General features: G+C 42.8%; 1 protein-coding gene and 2 long non-coding RNA genes across 4 annotated transcripts in view; 2 read left to right on the forward strand and 1 right to left on the reverse strand.

Annotated features, from left to right (window-relative positions):
* Nucleotides 1–615: 615 nt before the first annotated feature.
* Nucleotides 616–14,663, reverse strand: part of LOC102684448 (voltage-dependent L-type calcium channel subunit alpha-1S) — a 43,486-nt gene continuing 29,438 nt past the window's right edge. The window contains exons 29-44 of one of the 2 annotated variants that reach the window (XM_015342507.2): nucleotides 12,796–12,822; nucleotides 10,460–10,588; nucleotides 9,879–9,944; nucleotides 9,690–9,781; nucleotides 9,244–9,403; nucleotides 8,754–8,881; nucleotides 8,256–8,352; nucleotides 7,203–7,305; nucleotides 6,726–6,827; nucleotides 6,216–6,343; nucleotides 5,867–5,995; nucleotides 4,924–5,147; nucleotides 4,429–4,526; nucleotides 3,799–3,893; nucleotides 3,149–3,274; nucleotides 616–2,786 (exon numbers count right to left, since the gene is read on the reverse strand). In XM_015342507.2, the coding sequence (XP_015197993.2) occupies nucleotides 2,553–2,786; nucleotides 3,149–3,274; nucleotides 3,799–3,893; nucleotides 4,429–4,526; nucleotides 4,924–5,147; nucleotides 5,867–5,995; nucleotides 6,216–6,343; nucleotides 6,726–6,827; nucleotides 7,203–7,305; nucleotides 8,256–8,352; nucleotides 8,754–8,881; nucleotides 9,244–9,403; nucleotides 9,690–9,781; nucleotides 9,879–9,944; nucleotides 10,460–10,588; nucleotides 12,796–12,822 (1,938 nt within the window). In that variant the 3' untranslated portion in view covers nucleotides 616–2,552. The remainder of the gene's footprint in view (nucleotides 2,787–3,148; nucleotides 3,275–3,798; nucleotides 3,894–4,428; nucleotides 4,527–4,923; nucleotides 5,148–5,866; nucleotides 5,996–6,215; nucleotides 6,344–6,725; nucleotides 6,828–7,202; nucleotides 7,306–8,255; nucleotides 8,353–8,753; nucleotides 8,882–9,243; nucleotides 9,404–9,689; nucleotides 9,782–9,878; nucleotides 9,945–10,459; nucleotides 10,589–12,795; nucleotides 12,823–14,663) is intronic. The other variant, XM_015342506.2, reaches the window with a different exon arrangement.
* Nucleotides 10,173–11,878, forward strand: LOC138239207 (uncharacterized). The gene is made up of 3 exons (XR_011189664.1): nucleotides 10,173–10,260; nucleotides 10,380–10,615; nucleotides 11,706–11,878. It is a non-coding gene; the product is annotated as an uncharacterized lncRNA (long non-coding RNA).
* Nucleotides 11,896–13,651, forward strand: LOC107076842 (uncharacterized). Its single transcript, XR_001477963.2, has 3 exons — nucleotides 11,896–12,202; nucleotides 12,702–12,751; nucleotides 13,196–13,651. It is a non-coding gene; the product is annotated as an uncharacterized lncRNA (long non-coding RNA).

Genomic DNA, 14,663 nt, shown 5'->3' on the forward strand with positions numbered 1-14,663 from the left:
AGTGGCATATCGTTAAAAATAAGTCATAAGAATAAGAAATCCTATGTGCACCAGACAAAAATGTACTCTTTAGGAACTGAAGCTAATATGTACAATTTATTTAAACGATTAAATGTTTCAAACAGTCAAACAGGTATGGTAAATGAAAGACTAAGAAAATGGCCATTTTATTGTTCTTTATATTCCAGTAAAAATTCAGACTTCCACTGAGTGGAGTCCAAGTTTGTATCCAATACAGAGTCCTGGAGAGCAAAGATGTCTTATCAGGATGCCTGCTTGAAGGCATCATTGGTAAAAATATTTTTTGGCAAGGTCTTTGGCCCATCTGTGCTGGACATAGTGTCCTAGGGAGCCTCTTCTGGTTTTAACCAGAATTATTTATTAATCTTATTTAAGTTTCCCTATCTTATTTTTTTTACAATCTACTTTCCTCTTAAAGCTTTTTTCAGCTTTTTATATGGTTGCAAGGTCAGGTGTTCAGCTGTTCAGAGCCCTTAGCAGTGTACTACGTCACCTTTAGGGTCTTTGAAAAACCTAATTCTTCTATCCATGGTGAACCCCTTTGTATTACATCTGTGAAGGCATATCTTTAAGAACAAGATTTCGTAGACAGAGAATGTTCTTTAATTTTTTTAATTTTTATATTTTTATTTATGTTAACCATTAGTGCATAACCTTTATTCAATGTACATTGATATCCAGTCGACATAACAGTGCTAAAAGAAACAAGCAGTGAGCCCCAGGACAAAGCCCAAGTCAAACTGCCAAGGCCAGGCTGTTGCACAAAGCATGATGGCTTAACCCAAGCAGAGACCAATCAGGTCAACTGAAGCACAATGGCTGTGCCAAAGACAAAAGCAAAACTCTTCCACATGCTGAACAAACAACCTGCACTACTACCTCCTGTTTTCAAGTGAGAACATCAGCATCAGCTTGTCTTCTGGCAGAAAGGACTTGATTTGTATAAAAAGGGTCTAATTCATAATGTGCTACTCAGTTGTTAAGACAGCAAGCCATCCATTCACAGGTCAACCCTGGCAGCTACATGTGACCCAGCACGTCTCTGTTCTACACTGAATTTACACTGCTCCCTGGATAAACTAGACGAAGACCGTCCGGCAAACATGCATTTCCCGTTCGAGATGTCTTTTTCATTTTCATTTCTTATCTAAAAGGCTGTTTGGAATCCTTTTGTAATTCCAGGAAAAAAAAAGCATCTTGATGGAGATATTTTCAAGCATGTTGCAATTTATTTCTTTGAGCTCCCAAAATACACTATTCAGCCAACTTAAAATCCTATAGCAGATCTATGTACCTTTCCAAAGCCAACTCTCTTGTAGTACTTTAATACAACCAGTGGCTTAGCTATTCTGTTGAGTCTGCTAATTAACAGTTAAACTACACCGTAATTCACTGATTGCATCAAACATCTACGTGCCACTTGATTACAGGTGCTAAAATTGATTAGTCCACATAATCAGTTCACATAAAGCGTCTTTGTTAGGATATATAAACAGTACTCTTACAAGATATCTGCACAGCCAGGCCTGAGGCCCGCAATCTTGGAAAAAATTCCACACTATGCAGAAAACACACCAATACAGACCTAAGATATACAGTTTTTAAATAAACTGCCCTTCAGCAAGAATCTCCTCACTTCCAGAAAGGACATTGAAAAAATGTTCTAACAGTAGACTTGTCACAAAAAAATTTAAAGTTAGGTCAGACCATAATGCTAGTGTAAAAACACAAGATCTTGCCCCTTTATTTACCTCCTTTGAGGCAATTTCAGATCCAGTGTCCACAGATGAGGTTTCAGTGTGCTCAGACTGAACCCACACTTCACTGGCTTTGGAACCAACTTTACTGGACAAATTAGTTCCACCAAGGCTCCCAAACACTGAATCACATTCAGATATTTTAAAAATCAGCCTTTTTTTCTACATACCTCTCCCTGACTCGAATTCAAGCCCCAATGTTATGTTCTTCTGTATGGATTGAAATTACGTACATATATTTCATCTTGAAGTTCCCAATGTGAAAACACAGTTACAGTATGGCTGTGATTGCCTCTGCAATGGAACACAGCAGAGTGTTTTCAGAAGCAGAATAAGATTTATTCTATGATGTCAATTCATTCTGAGAGTTACTGTAAGTACTGTCCAACACATTTTGTTTCTTAGTCATGACTTGGGGCTGACAGGAAAACCAAAACAGACAAAAGCTCTTCAAACATTTTTTTGTTCTTAATTACTTTTTTATTTGATTAAATTAAGGGGGAAAAGAAAAAATTATATATATTCTCAGGAGGTTTATGGTGGAGCCTGTTTTTTTTTTAGATTTGCTTAAATAACCACAGTCACGGCCACCATAATTGGGTCCAACTGCAGATCTGCCTGTCAAACAATCAGGCCTCATTTTGTTTTCCATGGCAACCAGCCCCCTCACTTCCTGTAGCTGTGCTGGCTGGTACTACAATCCTGTGATGTCACCATCAAGGCAAGTGAATATGATGCCACAATGAGAAGTCACATTCAGAGCTGTGATGGTGCTTAGAGACAACTATCAGCCAGGGTTGTGTCCTGTGGCTCTCGGTGGTGTTTGAGGGCAGGAGTAGTGCTGGCTCTGTGCTTGACCACACGCCCCCTGCGGCCATTGAGAATCACCATGGCAGCGCCCTCCATTTCCTCCAAGTCGATGTGAATGGCCTCTGCCATCTCCCGCTTCGTCACAGCAACAAACTTTGGGTCTCGCGCAAGGACCTCCAGGCCTCCCTCAATGAGGACCTGTAGTTGGGACATACAAGGTAACTCAAAGGGTGCCTGCTGAAAATGGAAAAACTTGCATCATACTCACACTGCACCCCTACCGAAAAAGGTCAGGTTCTGGCAAAGGCTAAGGCTCCCTCTTTTGAGTTCAACTGGTTTTATAAAACCTTTGCACACAAGAAAAACCCAACAAACCTTTACAAAATGTCACCTTAGCTCATACAGTGGCATTAGGTGCATTAATATTCTCATCGACCTGAGAGTGCTCATCTGCTATGCAACAGCATGCGATAGTTAACATACCGTAACGGTTAAAGAGCAAGTGTTGTTTGGCTGTTCAGTCATGTGACCCTTACGGCTATGCATAACTTTGCACTGACCTCCTGAATGAGCTGGTCAGTGGCCGACACTGGACGGCCGCGATCCCCTGTTGCATGCTCAGAGCTGCGGCTGCAGGTGCCAACAGACATGAGCTCGCTCCTGCTCTCTGAAGGATGGTGAGGAATCTGCACACAGAAATACAGGTAGGATATTACAATCCTGGCTTTTCTGCATTGTTTTCTGGAAGTACTGTCTCTCTTGATTCCATGGACTGTATAGGATGCCATACCTGATTCCATATAAGGATTGCTCCCTACCCTCTCTGTCAATAGGTGTGACTAGCACCTACTTGCAGATGTATTCGGAAAGTCCAGCTATAGAGCATTTTGTACATAACAGGTGGACCTTTGGATGGAAGTGATCCACCTGTAACAATGGATCAATGGACTGTAACAATGCGCCCCAGAATGCTCTTGTTTAATGACAATTAGCAGCCTTCTGTCAGTCCACAGAAACAACATCTTTTATTGGTACAGTAGGTCTTATTGCATCCAACATATATATTTTGCTGAGCTAGGTGGAGATATAGATCAGCACACTTGTATTCATAAGAGTTCACTATGAACTTGTATGAAGGGTGTCTGGTCCAGTCCAGTAAGCAGAAGCAGTGTTTCGGGATCAGTGAGACAAGTGCTGTGTTTGTTGGCACCTGCTCTGTGATGCTCTCCTTTGGGATCTGGGAGAAGAGGTTGTCTTTGTCCTCCTGTTGGTCTGCACAGCTCCTCTTGAGTCTCGGCTCTCTTGCTGCACCAGATACAAAATGAAGCCTGATTGAGTACGACAGTTCCCCACACAGTTCAAATTAGGCACCACAACTTTAACAATACTGGACACCGATGATAGGAAAACGTGCTGCTTAAAAAGCATTAATTCACTGGACCTGTTGGCACAGTTGGAACAGTTTGCTATATTAAGCAGCCTAAAGATCCTGAGCATGGTCAGTGTATTTTGACTATAGCCAGCTTGATGAATAATATCTACAGTATGAGGTGATAAAGTTACAGAGACACAATAACATTTACAAATGAAAGAATGCCATTTGACCCACCTTACTGGCTTGGTTACCTGTAAATAATTGATCCAGGGATTTCACAAGGTTATCAGGTTATCACCTCAAGCAGCATGATGGGATAGTTTGTTCCAGATTCTTGCAGCCCTTACTCTATAATCACAGAACTGGGAAAGCCCATTGCAGAGTGCCAAGGTCAATTTAAACTGTTGGAGTAGAGGATGCTTAGGTTATGAGATTTCCATTTTTAAATATTGACAGAAAGCTGACCTGGTTGTGCTTGTCTTTTCTGTCGGGTGTCTGTTTTACTCTTGTCCGTCTCCGCTGTCAAAGGGAGCTCCTTGGTCATCTCATTCTCGACCGCAAACCTGCAGGAGGAATCACAGAATCCACTGGACTGTTCTGCCTGAAGTGCATTTTGGAATGTGTTCTCTGCACAACGGCACATTGGTTAACATTGCTGTAAAATGTTAATGTAAAATGTAAAATAAAAAGATGCATAGCAGTCCAGGTTGAACACAATTAATTCTCTAACATTTCCATAGGATATACAAGGGATGGAAAGACCTACTGTAAATCACATTGACAAGTCTGTGTATGACTTGCCTAGGCATTTTGTTCAATAATGTGCTTTGTGCAAAGGATACACAAAGAGACACATAACCTAAGGGTGAGTGAAGAGCCATTGTTGCAGAGGATTTAGAGCCTTACAGTCCAGCGGGTAGTGGAAGAATATCTCTAAGGGAGCTGGGTCAGAGGACTCACTTTTCTGCAGCGTTGTTGTTGGTGTTGCTGTTGGCGTTGTTGGTATTTCCCTGGGGGAAGAACTCTGTGTTGGGCAGGAAGACAGAGTCAGGGGGTGACTCGATGTCCTCTGGGCGGTTGTCAGCCAGCTGTAGGGGCCGGTGGCTGGTGACATTGGTAGGGAGCGGGCTGCTCCTCTCTAGGGGAAAGTGGTCCACATGGTTGCCAAACAGCCCACCTGACCGCTGGAGGAAAGGGCAAAGGGCAGAGGTTTACTTAAAATGACTTCATGGATTTCAGTATTAACATGCCATGTTAGGAAATGGCTTTGTCCATTCCTTCCTTTTTTTTCACATCTTTTAGTATTATTTGATAAAATGGTGCTTTCCGTGAGTTTTCATGATACCCTAATGAGGTACTATATAAAAAATTAGACAAAAACTGTTTAGGATATCAATCATGAAGAAGTGATTTCTTAAGAGTGGAACCAGACTTTAAGGAAAGGTGGACTTTTATTAATAGCCAGAAAATGCATCAAGACATTTAAATCATAAGTGAGCTGATACGATTTAAGAAGAGTTGTGTAAAATATGCTTCACCCTACACTGTAAGTCTACAGGTGTCATGCTTCCTCCCTGTGCTCAATTCCAAAACACAGGTCTTACAGCCATCATGTGGACAGCATCTAGTCCTTCTGTGGTTTGTATGATGATCTGTCAGTCGATGGTTAATGAATATTGATACCAGTAACTTGTTCATTTTCATTTCTGGCACAGGTAAGATTTGTCTGTAACAGTCTGTGGAATTGTAGGAGTTTCCTTGTCTATTCCACGGCTCACCCTGTAGAAGCCATGAAGTTTATCAGCAATGCCCTGTGCAAAGAATACACACTGTAGATGGACTGTAGGTGCCCTGTAGATAATCAGCAGTGTCCTGTAGTTTATCAGCACTCCCTGGTGCTCACCCTGTAGATGCCCTCCTCCATGGCTGCATCCTCCATGGCTCTGTCCATTTCCTCTTCAGCTGTGAGGTCTCCTGAGATGGCCCGCTTGAGCTCTGGGGCCACCTCCTCCTCAATACTGCGCAGACCAGCCTGGGGGAGGACAGAGGGGTGCAGGAGGGTATTGTGGGGGGAGTGGGAGGGCAGAGGTGAAAGAGGAGAGAGGAGGGGAAGAGAATGAAAGGGGGAGAGTGGTGGGAATGGGGAGAAGACACAAATGAGAAATTGGAAAATCAAGGCGGCATCCATATACTATATCAAAGCACCACAGAAATGAGGGTCTGCAAGGTCGGGTTCTCTCTGTATTTCCCACCTGTATCTCCACAGCATTCTTCCTGGTGGGCCGGTAACCATAGTACTCCTCCTGGCGCTTCATGAACTTCCGGAAATGATCCTGGATCAGGAAGGTGGCGTAAAACTTCCCCACAGTCACCTCGTCATCTGCAAGCCACAGAGACACATGTCATCGGAAGACCCAAGGCTACACTTGGGTGGGCAAGTGCTTTGGGCTTATGCTTTGAGTTTTTCCCAGGAGAGACAAGTGTGAATGTTTCTTTAGATACATTTGTGATACACTAAATCACTTTGTGACCCAACAATCTTGCTAAGAGATGCAATAAAATTATAACATTTAGAAGTTGTGACATAGCTGATGTAGATCTCACCCTGATTTTACCAAGATTAAACCTTCCTTGTACCAGGATCTCAGATTCCCTGTGCTGCATGTAATCATTCTTGTCTAATTTTGCTTGCACTTCACTGAGCACATCTCTATTGCTGCTTGTCTGTAGTCTGCTGCATTTTGATGGCTCTCTGCACTCACCACCAATGGGGGGGATGACCTGGTCTAGCAGCTTCATACTGGTGCGTTTCCAGATCTTCTTGATGATGGCTCTCAGCTCCTCATTGGACTGCTCAAAGTTACCTGCCCAGAACACACCAGGAAGCCCCCGTTAGCACAGCAGCCCTCTGCAGTCACATAAAACATGGCTGACACAGCTGGCTGAAATGTAAAAGTGTAGGCTAAATGTAGAAGTAAAGTTCACTAGACAAAGAAGACTATACTGAAGGCTAGGAACATTTTCAGAGGTGGACACAAATTGTCCACCCTCTGCTGAGAAAGCAAAGTCTCCCACAGCACGTTTTCTTCACTGCAGCTCATCCTGGGGTGATAAAGTGAAGCACTGAAGAGCTTCCCAAGAGGACAGGGCAGCACAGTCACTCATATCTGCTACATTGTAAAAGTAGCTTCTGATCCTCAGCTAAGTTCTGTAGTGGTTCGTCTTGCAGGTGCTCATACCTTCTGTCTTGATCTTGAGGGCGGTCCTCACCAGGGCAAACAGGGTGGCATTGAAAGTGACCGTGCCATCGCTGTTGAGGGGCATGTTCATAGACACCAGGCGCTGCAGGGGAATAGTGTACAGATACAAACTTTATTATCAATTTATGAATGTATTAATCCCAGAAATTTCACGCTTTGGTTAAATACTATATATTGTGTGCCTGGTTTCTATCTGGATCTTCTCTGTAGTTCAATAAGATAATTCTTTTCTGACCAGAGGTTTTAGCTTTACAATATTGTACATTTGCTTTCAACAAGCTAGTACAGGTTGTTAACCTGCCCAAATAATTCCAGCAATGATTTATTTAACAGCCGAAACGTTATGTTTCTTTTCTTCTCTTTTCAGCACGGAATAAACCTTTACCTGACTTTTACTTTACTTTACCTTAATTCCAGAAATTTTGATGAATGTGGATGAGCTCTCATGTAACAAAACAAGGTATGAAATCCAAATTATCCAAATCTCAAGGATCTCACATGGATTCAGGAAAGATTGTACAATGCTTATTGAAGGGTCTTGTACAGGGGTCCTGCATCATAACAGACTGACTTCAGCTGCTTTTAGTTTAAACAAACTCCTTCTTGGACTCCCTTTTTGACAAACTTCAGTTCCAAACTGTGTTCAAAAATGGATAAAAAGTTGCCCCCTTCCCAAGATAAAGAAGTGAATGTACAAGAAACAATGGAATATTCCTTTTTTGGGGGGTGTTCACCAAGTGGGAATCATACTGTCTTACTGGCTTTGTGCAGTGAAGTATACTCTAAGTGCTATTTATTCAAAACTGAAAATGTTAAATTATAATAAAATAAAAATGTTTTTTCTCCCTCTGGCGGGCACTTAATAATAACACCCCAGTGAATTTATCCTTGAAGAATAACACAAATTATTCTCATGTCTTTACCATATAATTTGTTTCTTTATTGTATAGTATTTTTTCCTTTAGACTAAAATGTCATTATCAATTACCAGGTGTCCTCTTGGAGACAGACTCTTTACAAAGCTGAGCTCACCTTACAAGCAACACGGTGAGGACAGAATTTGCCAAAACCCAGAGGCGGCTGAATCCTCCGTAGCAGAGTCACTACATCTAGATGCTTGATGCGCCCCCTGCAGGTAAGGAGGATAAACTGCCATTACTTTTGGATTCTAAGAGTATTTGTCAGGATCATTGTGACATTCAGAACCTTGGCACAGACATTCGGAGGCATGTAGTTTCACAAAGAATGGCAGAATAGAGTAGGTGAAATATGCAAGGTTAAATAGATGAGGCAATTTGCATTTTTCTCAGTTCACAGTCTATTTGCATTTTTCTCAGTCTGTTATCTATAAATATAGTGTATACTCAAAATGAATTATTATAAGGCTAAACCTTGAAATGTTCAACTGTTTAAACTACTGGAATTGTTAAAACTTTACAAAAGCCTCCCGATCTTTGTAATGGAGGATTTGGATCTAGGTTCCTTTGGTAGCGCTCTCATAGGACATTTAGATAATAGCTGTGGGCTCACTTGGCTTCAGGGTCATATTCTGCCCAGATCCTCTTGAATTCATCCAGATGGTGTGGGCCCAAGATGGACCAATCACGAGTCAGGTAATCAAAGTTGTCCATGATGACTGCCACAAACAGGTTGATGATCTGAGGAGAGAGAGCACCTAGGTGTTACCCCAGCTAGGCAAGAAACAACACTCTTGTGCACTTAGGCCAGAGTGCAAACAGTGCTGTTTGCATCCAGAAGCTAATGGGAACATTGAACTGTTGTCAGAGGGATCCATTCCTTTTACATTCTAGCACAAAGTGATACAAGGGTGCTTCTCTATATGACTGAACATTGATAAATAAATAACCTGCTGCTCTATGCAGATTACATGAGCTTACATCATACATGAGCTCTTGGAGGCATGTCTCTTAATGACATGAATACAAGAAGAATGTAACAATCCAATCCTATTGGAAGACAGAAAGGAGAAGCTCCATAAAACCCAAGTTCTCGTACGCACCAGGAAGGCACAGAGCATGTAGAAGCTGATGAAGTAAAAGACAGCGAAGCTGGAGCCGCAGGTGTACTCCTCTCCAGGCAGGAAGTCCGAGTTGGGGTCGCACAGCTTCCCGTACATGCAGGCCAGCATGATCTCCTGCCAGGCCTCTCCCGTGGCACACCTGGCAGGGCCGAGACAATCAAACACCAGAAAAAAAAACACAAAACCTCAAAATCAGAATCTACAGTATAAGTAACTTGAAATCCTCCAATGCTCGGGAGACGGCTTTCCGTTCTCATGGTCAAAGTGTTTGTCGAGTGGATTTGCTGCGAGCACAGGGACAAGACCACAGCAGTACGAGGACCAGTGGAGACTGCTGATCTTCTCCTGGGCGCGATATCTGTGCCAGGTGATCAGGAAGGGGCTCTGGGATTGCTGCTTCAGCTCCTCTGAAGCTCCCAACCTACCGGAAGAGTAACAGCACCGCCTGCGGGAACATCTGGAAGTTATTGTTGCGGTTGATCTGCGTGCCGTCCACGAGGGCGATTTTCCCAAAGACCTGGAGAGCAGAAACTCGGGATTATTCAGGAAGCCGGTTAGAAGAGGGCCCGGGTCACACCCACCCAGCCCAACCAAACCAAGAGAGAGGTGCCTACCTGCATCCCGATGACGGCGTAGATGAAGAACAGCATGACAATGAGAAGTGCAACGTAGGGTAGGGCCTGGAAAACAGCAGAGATACGCGGCCCAAGTCAAATCTCAATTACCTACTGAGGTAAATTGATCTCATAACTTATTCCTAATTGTTGCCTGTTATAAGTGACACATATTCCTAGTGAGTGTTTTGGATTCTTTACAAAAGTTCCTCGGTACATAGAAAGGTCTTTTAAATCCCAACATTTTGTTCCATTTTGCGTTAGAACAGGGTTCAAGGGGAGTTAGGCCTTCTAGCTTGCTCGAGGGTACATCAGCAGAGTCCCACCTGGGTTACTGCCTCTCAGAGAGGTATCATGATTTCGAGAGGATGTGAGCATCACTGTACGTGCTTCACCATTTATCCAGTGGCTTTTATTTAAAACATAATTTTGTCTAGTCTCGCTTCGTTCAAATATTTTTATACTGTTCTTGATTCGCATCTCACTGTGATGGTCGCACAGCACCTTCTGCTCCAGAGATGAAGCACCAGCTCAGGGGGGCTGTGGAGGAGAGAAAGATAGAAGGAGGAGGCCAGGCTCACCTGGAAAGACTTGATGAAGGTCCAGAGGAGAGTCCTCACACCCTCTCCGCGGCTCAGCAGCTTCACCAGACGCATCACTCGGAAGAGCCGGAAGAAAGTGATGGAGATGCGTGCGTGCTCCTCCGTGTCCTTGCGGATGGGGAGGGGTGGAGAAGGGTAGGTGGAGAGAAGACCCAGCAGAACTGAGATCAGCACCTCTCAACGTGCAGCCCCTGCCGGTCCCCACCAGTACAGGACTTGGGTGTGCTCTCAGCTCCTTGGTTACTGAATTGAGCTTGAGAGAAGATCCATCCACAATCTGAGCCAATCTAGGAGCTAGCTAAGAAGAAGTCCTGCAGTGGATTGGGATGGGAGGGGGCTGCATGTCCTGCCAAAATAAATCAAGAGAGACACAGAGGCACACCGGAAGGCCTGAGCCAGTTAGAGCGGGCATGTACTGTATTAGGATATCTGAGCCATCAAAAAGTCACCACGAGTGTGACTAGTTCAATACTGCAGAGATGAGTTTCTGCTTATTATTTGCTATTATTTAGACAGTCTAATTGATGATAATGCAATAGAAAAAATCAAGCCAATTTTCTTGGCTTGCGTTTTCAAAACCCATTTGTATGTTGTCCACTACTATGGAAAAAACTCTTTATATTTAACTTGCCTGACCTTTGCCTGTAAGCATTGTCCAGGTCTGTGAATTAGGCGAGGGATCACATTGTCTGTGTGATTGATGCTGGGTTCTGAGACAGCTATTTTATTTTGGAATAAGATTTTAGGAATTTTCAGTGGAGGAAATTAACTGTAGAAAGCCCAACTGAATTTTGTTGTAAATCCAGTAATGCTGTCAATTACTTGAAAATGGAGAACACTGGGGTTCTGCAGCAGATATCCTGAGGACATGTGTGGCTCTTCCACTGCCAATCAGGACCTGCATCCTGCTTAATGGAAAACTCGCAGCAAAGCTCACAGACTTATCACAGATGCCCAAGGAAATCAAAGATTGGTGCAGGATTCTACCACAAAGACACAACTGGCAATCTGTGGACATTCTTCAGAGGAAAATAACTTTAAAAGTGCTGTTCACTCCCAAATGTATTAGTACAAAAACGATCAGCACTGACATTGGCATTGACTTGGCAAGTCACAGCTTGGGCACTGCCCCGCAATCAATTACAATGTAAGCGTTTCTTGTCTTCTAAATATTTTTAAGGTTGTGTACAGCACCTCACTACAGTATGTCCAATTCATTCTCCAGTGCTCCAGCAGTAGAGAATTTCTGCATTAAGGTCTGTAATGCAAGACAGTTCCAGTTTTCTGGCCGTGGTGAGTGACACCGCCATCTGCTGACCGTCTGCACTTCAGAACCACCTGGAGGACTCGCTGAGCTGTCCAAGCTGTGACAAGTCCCTACTGATCAGAAACACCACAGAACATCCGTAGGCTTTTCCAGACATTCTTCCTGGGATTCTCAATCCTCCCTGGCTGTTGCATTTCCTATGCTACCTGTGAATGTGTGTTTTCTCCTTGAACTTTACAAAGAAATGCCGATGTCCTAAATGATTGCTTCTGCATAAATGCAGGTGAATATCTAATCCCTTTCAACTCCAGGCTTAATGAGAGCATGACCAGTACATCCCTGTAGTCCCTTCAACAAGATGGAAATTGACCAAGTAACTTGAAGAATGTCCTACTGGCAGGATGTCTACAGTCAACACAGTTGAGAGTAGATACAACTGTGGCTCAAATGCAAAGGTATTTGTTAAATATATTATTGGTGAACCTGTTGGTGACAAAATAAACTTTGGCCTTTGCTTCAATTTCTGCTTTTAAATTAAGGAAGAATTAAAAAGTCAGTTTCATTTTAAAAACCAGACAGGGAAAAAATACAAACAAATGAATGCCGGAATATAATTTTGTAAGTGATGTCCATCACTAAGAGCAATTTCAGTCACGTATTCATCTGACAGAAGGACAGAATGAGCTGTAAACGTCACTGATGTTCTGCCGTGTTTCAGCATTCTCTGATTAATAATTATTAATATTAAGAGGAATGTGAGAAAGATCTAGTTGCTGTTTTAGCCTTGGTTTATGGAAAGGCTTTGCTTTAATAATTTGGTTAATATCAGACAAATCAGATTTCCGTAGCCTGAGAAAGTTAAACAAAGAGAGGTACCATACCCGCTGGGATGGAAAACAAAATTAAAATAATTCCCCTTAATGTTTTTTTTTCCTGTGGTTTTCTCATGTGCAGAAATGCGAAGTTCATTCTGGAGACACTTGCAAGACAACTGTAAACGACAGGTGACTTTAAAAAGCAAAAAAGTATTGGATTGCATAAAACTTACTGCCGCTGGAATGTCATTACTGTCCCCCTAAAAGTAATAATATATAGTTAGTTACTGGGAGCTGGAAATGTCTACTGACAGCTTGGTGCGCCTCAAATACTCAGGACACCCTTTTAATGTTTTTTTTTTAGAATAAATGTATTTTAGCACTTCAAGAAATAGGAAAATGAATATTATGAACTGAAACATCAAAATAATTGTAAAAAGTCACTTTCATTAGATTCTCACGTTGCTGTTCGCTTGTCATGTAGGACCGGTAACGTGCACTGAAAGTCGTTAAAAAAATTCTCTGCTCAAAGAATGCGAAGGTATAACAGGTAAGAGATGACAGGGTGTTTCTGCTTATGTCCCTGGGCTGTTCTCTGAGCAATTCACTGCAGAATCAAACTGTGCTCTGCAGGCCCCCCCTCAAAAAGAAGGGTGTCAGGGAAAAAGAGGGGAATGTCAGAAAAGGGCAAGAGATCCAACAGGAAGATAAGAACTGCAGGACAGTGCCCAAGGAACACTGGAAATACTGCGTCTGTGCTGCTGCTGCTGCCTGAAGTCCTGGCACAGTGGAAAGAGACAACATTGCATCGGTTCATCAAAGAGCTCTGTGCTACATTTATAGTCTCTATTATCGGTAGCGTTTATAAAGCAGCTTTGGTTCACCACTTTAGAGTAACACTGTGCAGCTCTCCTGTGGGGGTTGGGGAGGAAACAGTGCAACAGCGATGATAAGGAATTCACCACATCAGAGACCTCCAGAAACTGCACGGGCAGAGAGCAGGAGTCAGGAGACTTTAGACATTTTACTGAAAATGACAGTTGGACAATAAATTAGACTGTTGGGTGATAAAAAGTAAAGAGCCCTTGTAAAATCCTTGGGCCTTTCTTGGGTGACCAAGACAATCGTACTTTGTTTTATTATGGTGCTTCTAGTGTGAAGGGTGTGTCAAGGGAGGGGAAGGTGGCGAGGAAGAGGGGCTCACTAAAATAACTGCACTGGGGCCCACGATAGTCACGTTCATCCACTGCAACAGCAACACCTTGATGGTCCAGGGTTCACCTGCTGAACCCATCAAATATTCTCCCTGCTACAGACCTTGTCTTGATACCATCATGTGTTGCAAAAGTAAGCCAAATGTACGGCTAACACCTAGAAAGGAGGTGTGGCATCTTCGATTGTCAGTGTGGGTGGAGACATTGTGAAGGTTATCACAGGCTGCAGGGCGAAGAGGAGCGCTGTGTAGGTTTAGAGAGCTCATTCTCCCAGTCCAGGATATCAGTTAGGTAAGAAAGACAATGAGAACTCTACAACACTGCACACAGACAGACAGCATGCTACACAAGACAAACTCTGCCTTCTTCACTTTATAAGGTGATAAAATAATGGACTTATATATGGCTTGATTCCATTACTGTAATCCAAAGGGTTACACAGTATAGTCAGGGTGACACCTCTTTTGATCAAAGAGCATAGATCTGGGGTTGCAAACTTGACCTCTCCACTATTGTGTCTGCTGAAGTTGGGAAACAGACTGTAAATCAAATGAAAGAGATCTATTACACAAAACACAGACCCTTGTTAATTTTGGGCTAACACTCGGAGAATGATAACATTTTTGTGTGTCTTCTCGGGTTACTGGTAAGAGGAACTCAGTTGCAGACTGCCCATTGCAAATGGTAAAAGACTGTGCTAGTTTCTAAGCATGCAATGATTAGTTCTCTTTTCCTTTGCAGTCTGTCACTGTGAGAAAGGCAGTCCATTTACCAGTACTACAGTCTACAATTTAAAACTGTCCTTCTCATTCAAGTGGTCAAGATAACAAGAACGAGTTCCCACTGTGTGAAGATAATCAACTATAATGATCATTCCAAGTAAGTTT

This window comes from Lepisosteus oculatus, chromosome 5 (genome assembly GCF_040954835.1).
Source record: "Lepisosteus oculatus isolate fLepOcu1 chromosome 5, fLepOcu1.hap2, whole genome shotgun sequence".
NCBI classification, from domain to species: Eukaryota; Metazoa; Chordata; class Actinopteri; order Semionotiformes; family Lepisosteidae; genus Lepisosteus; species Lepisosteus oculatus.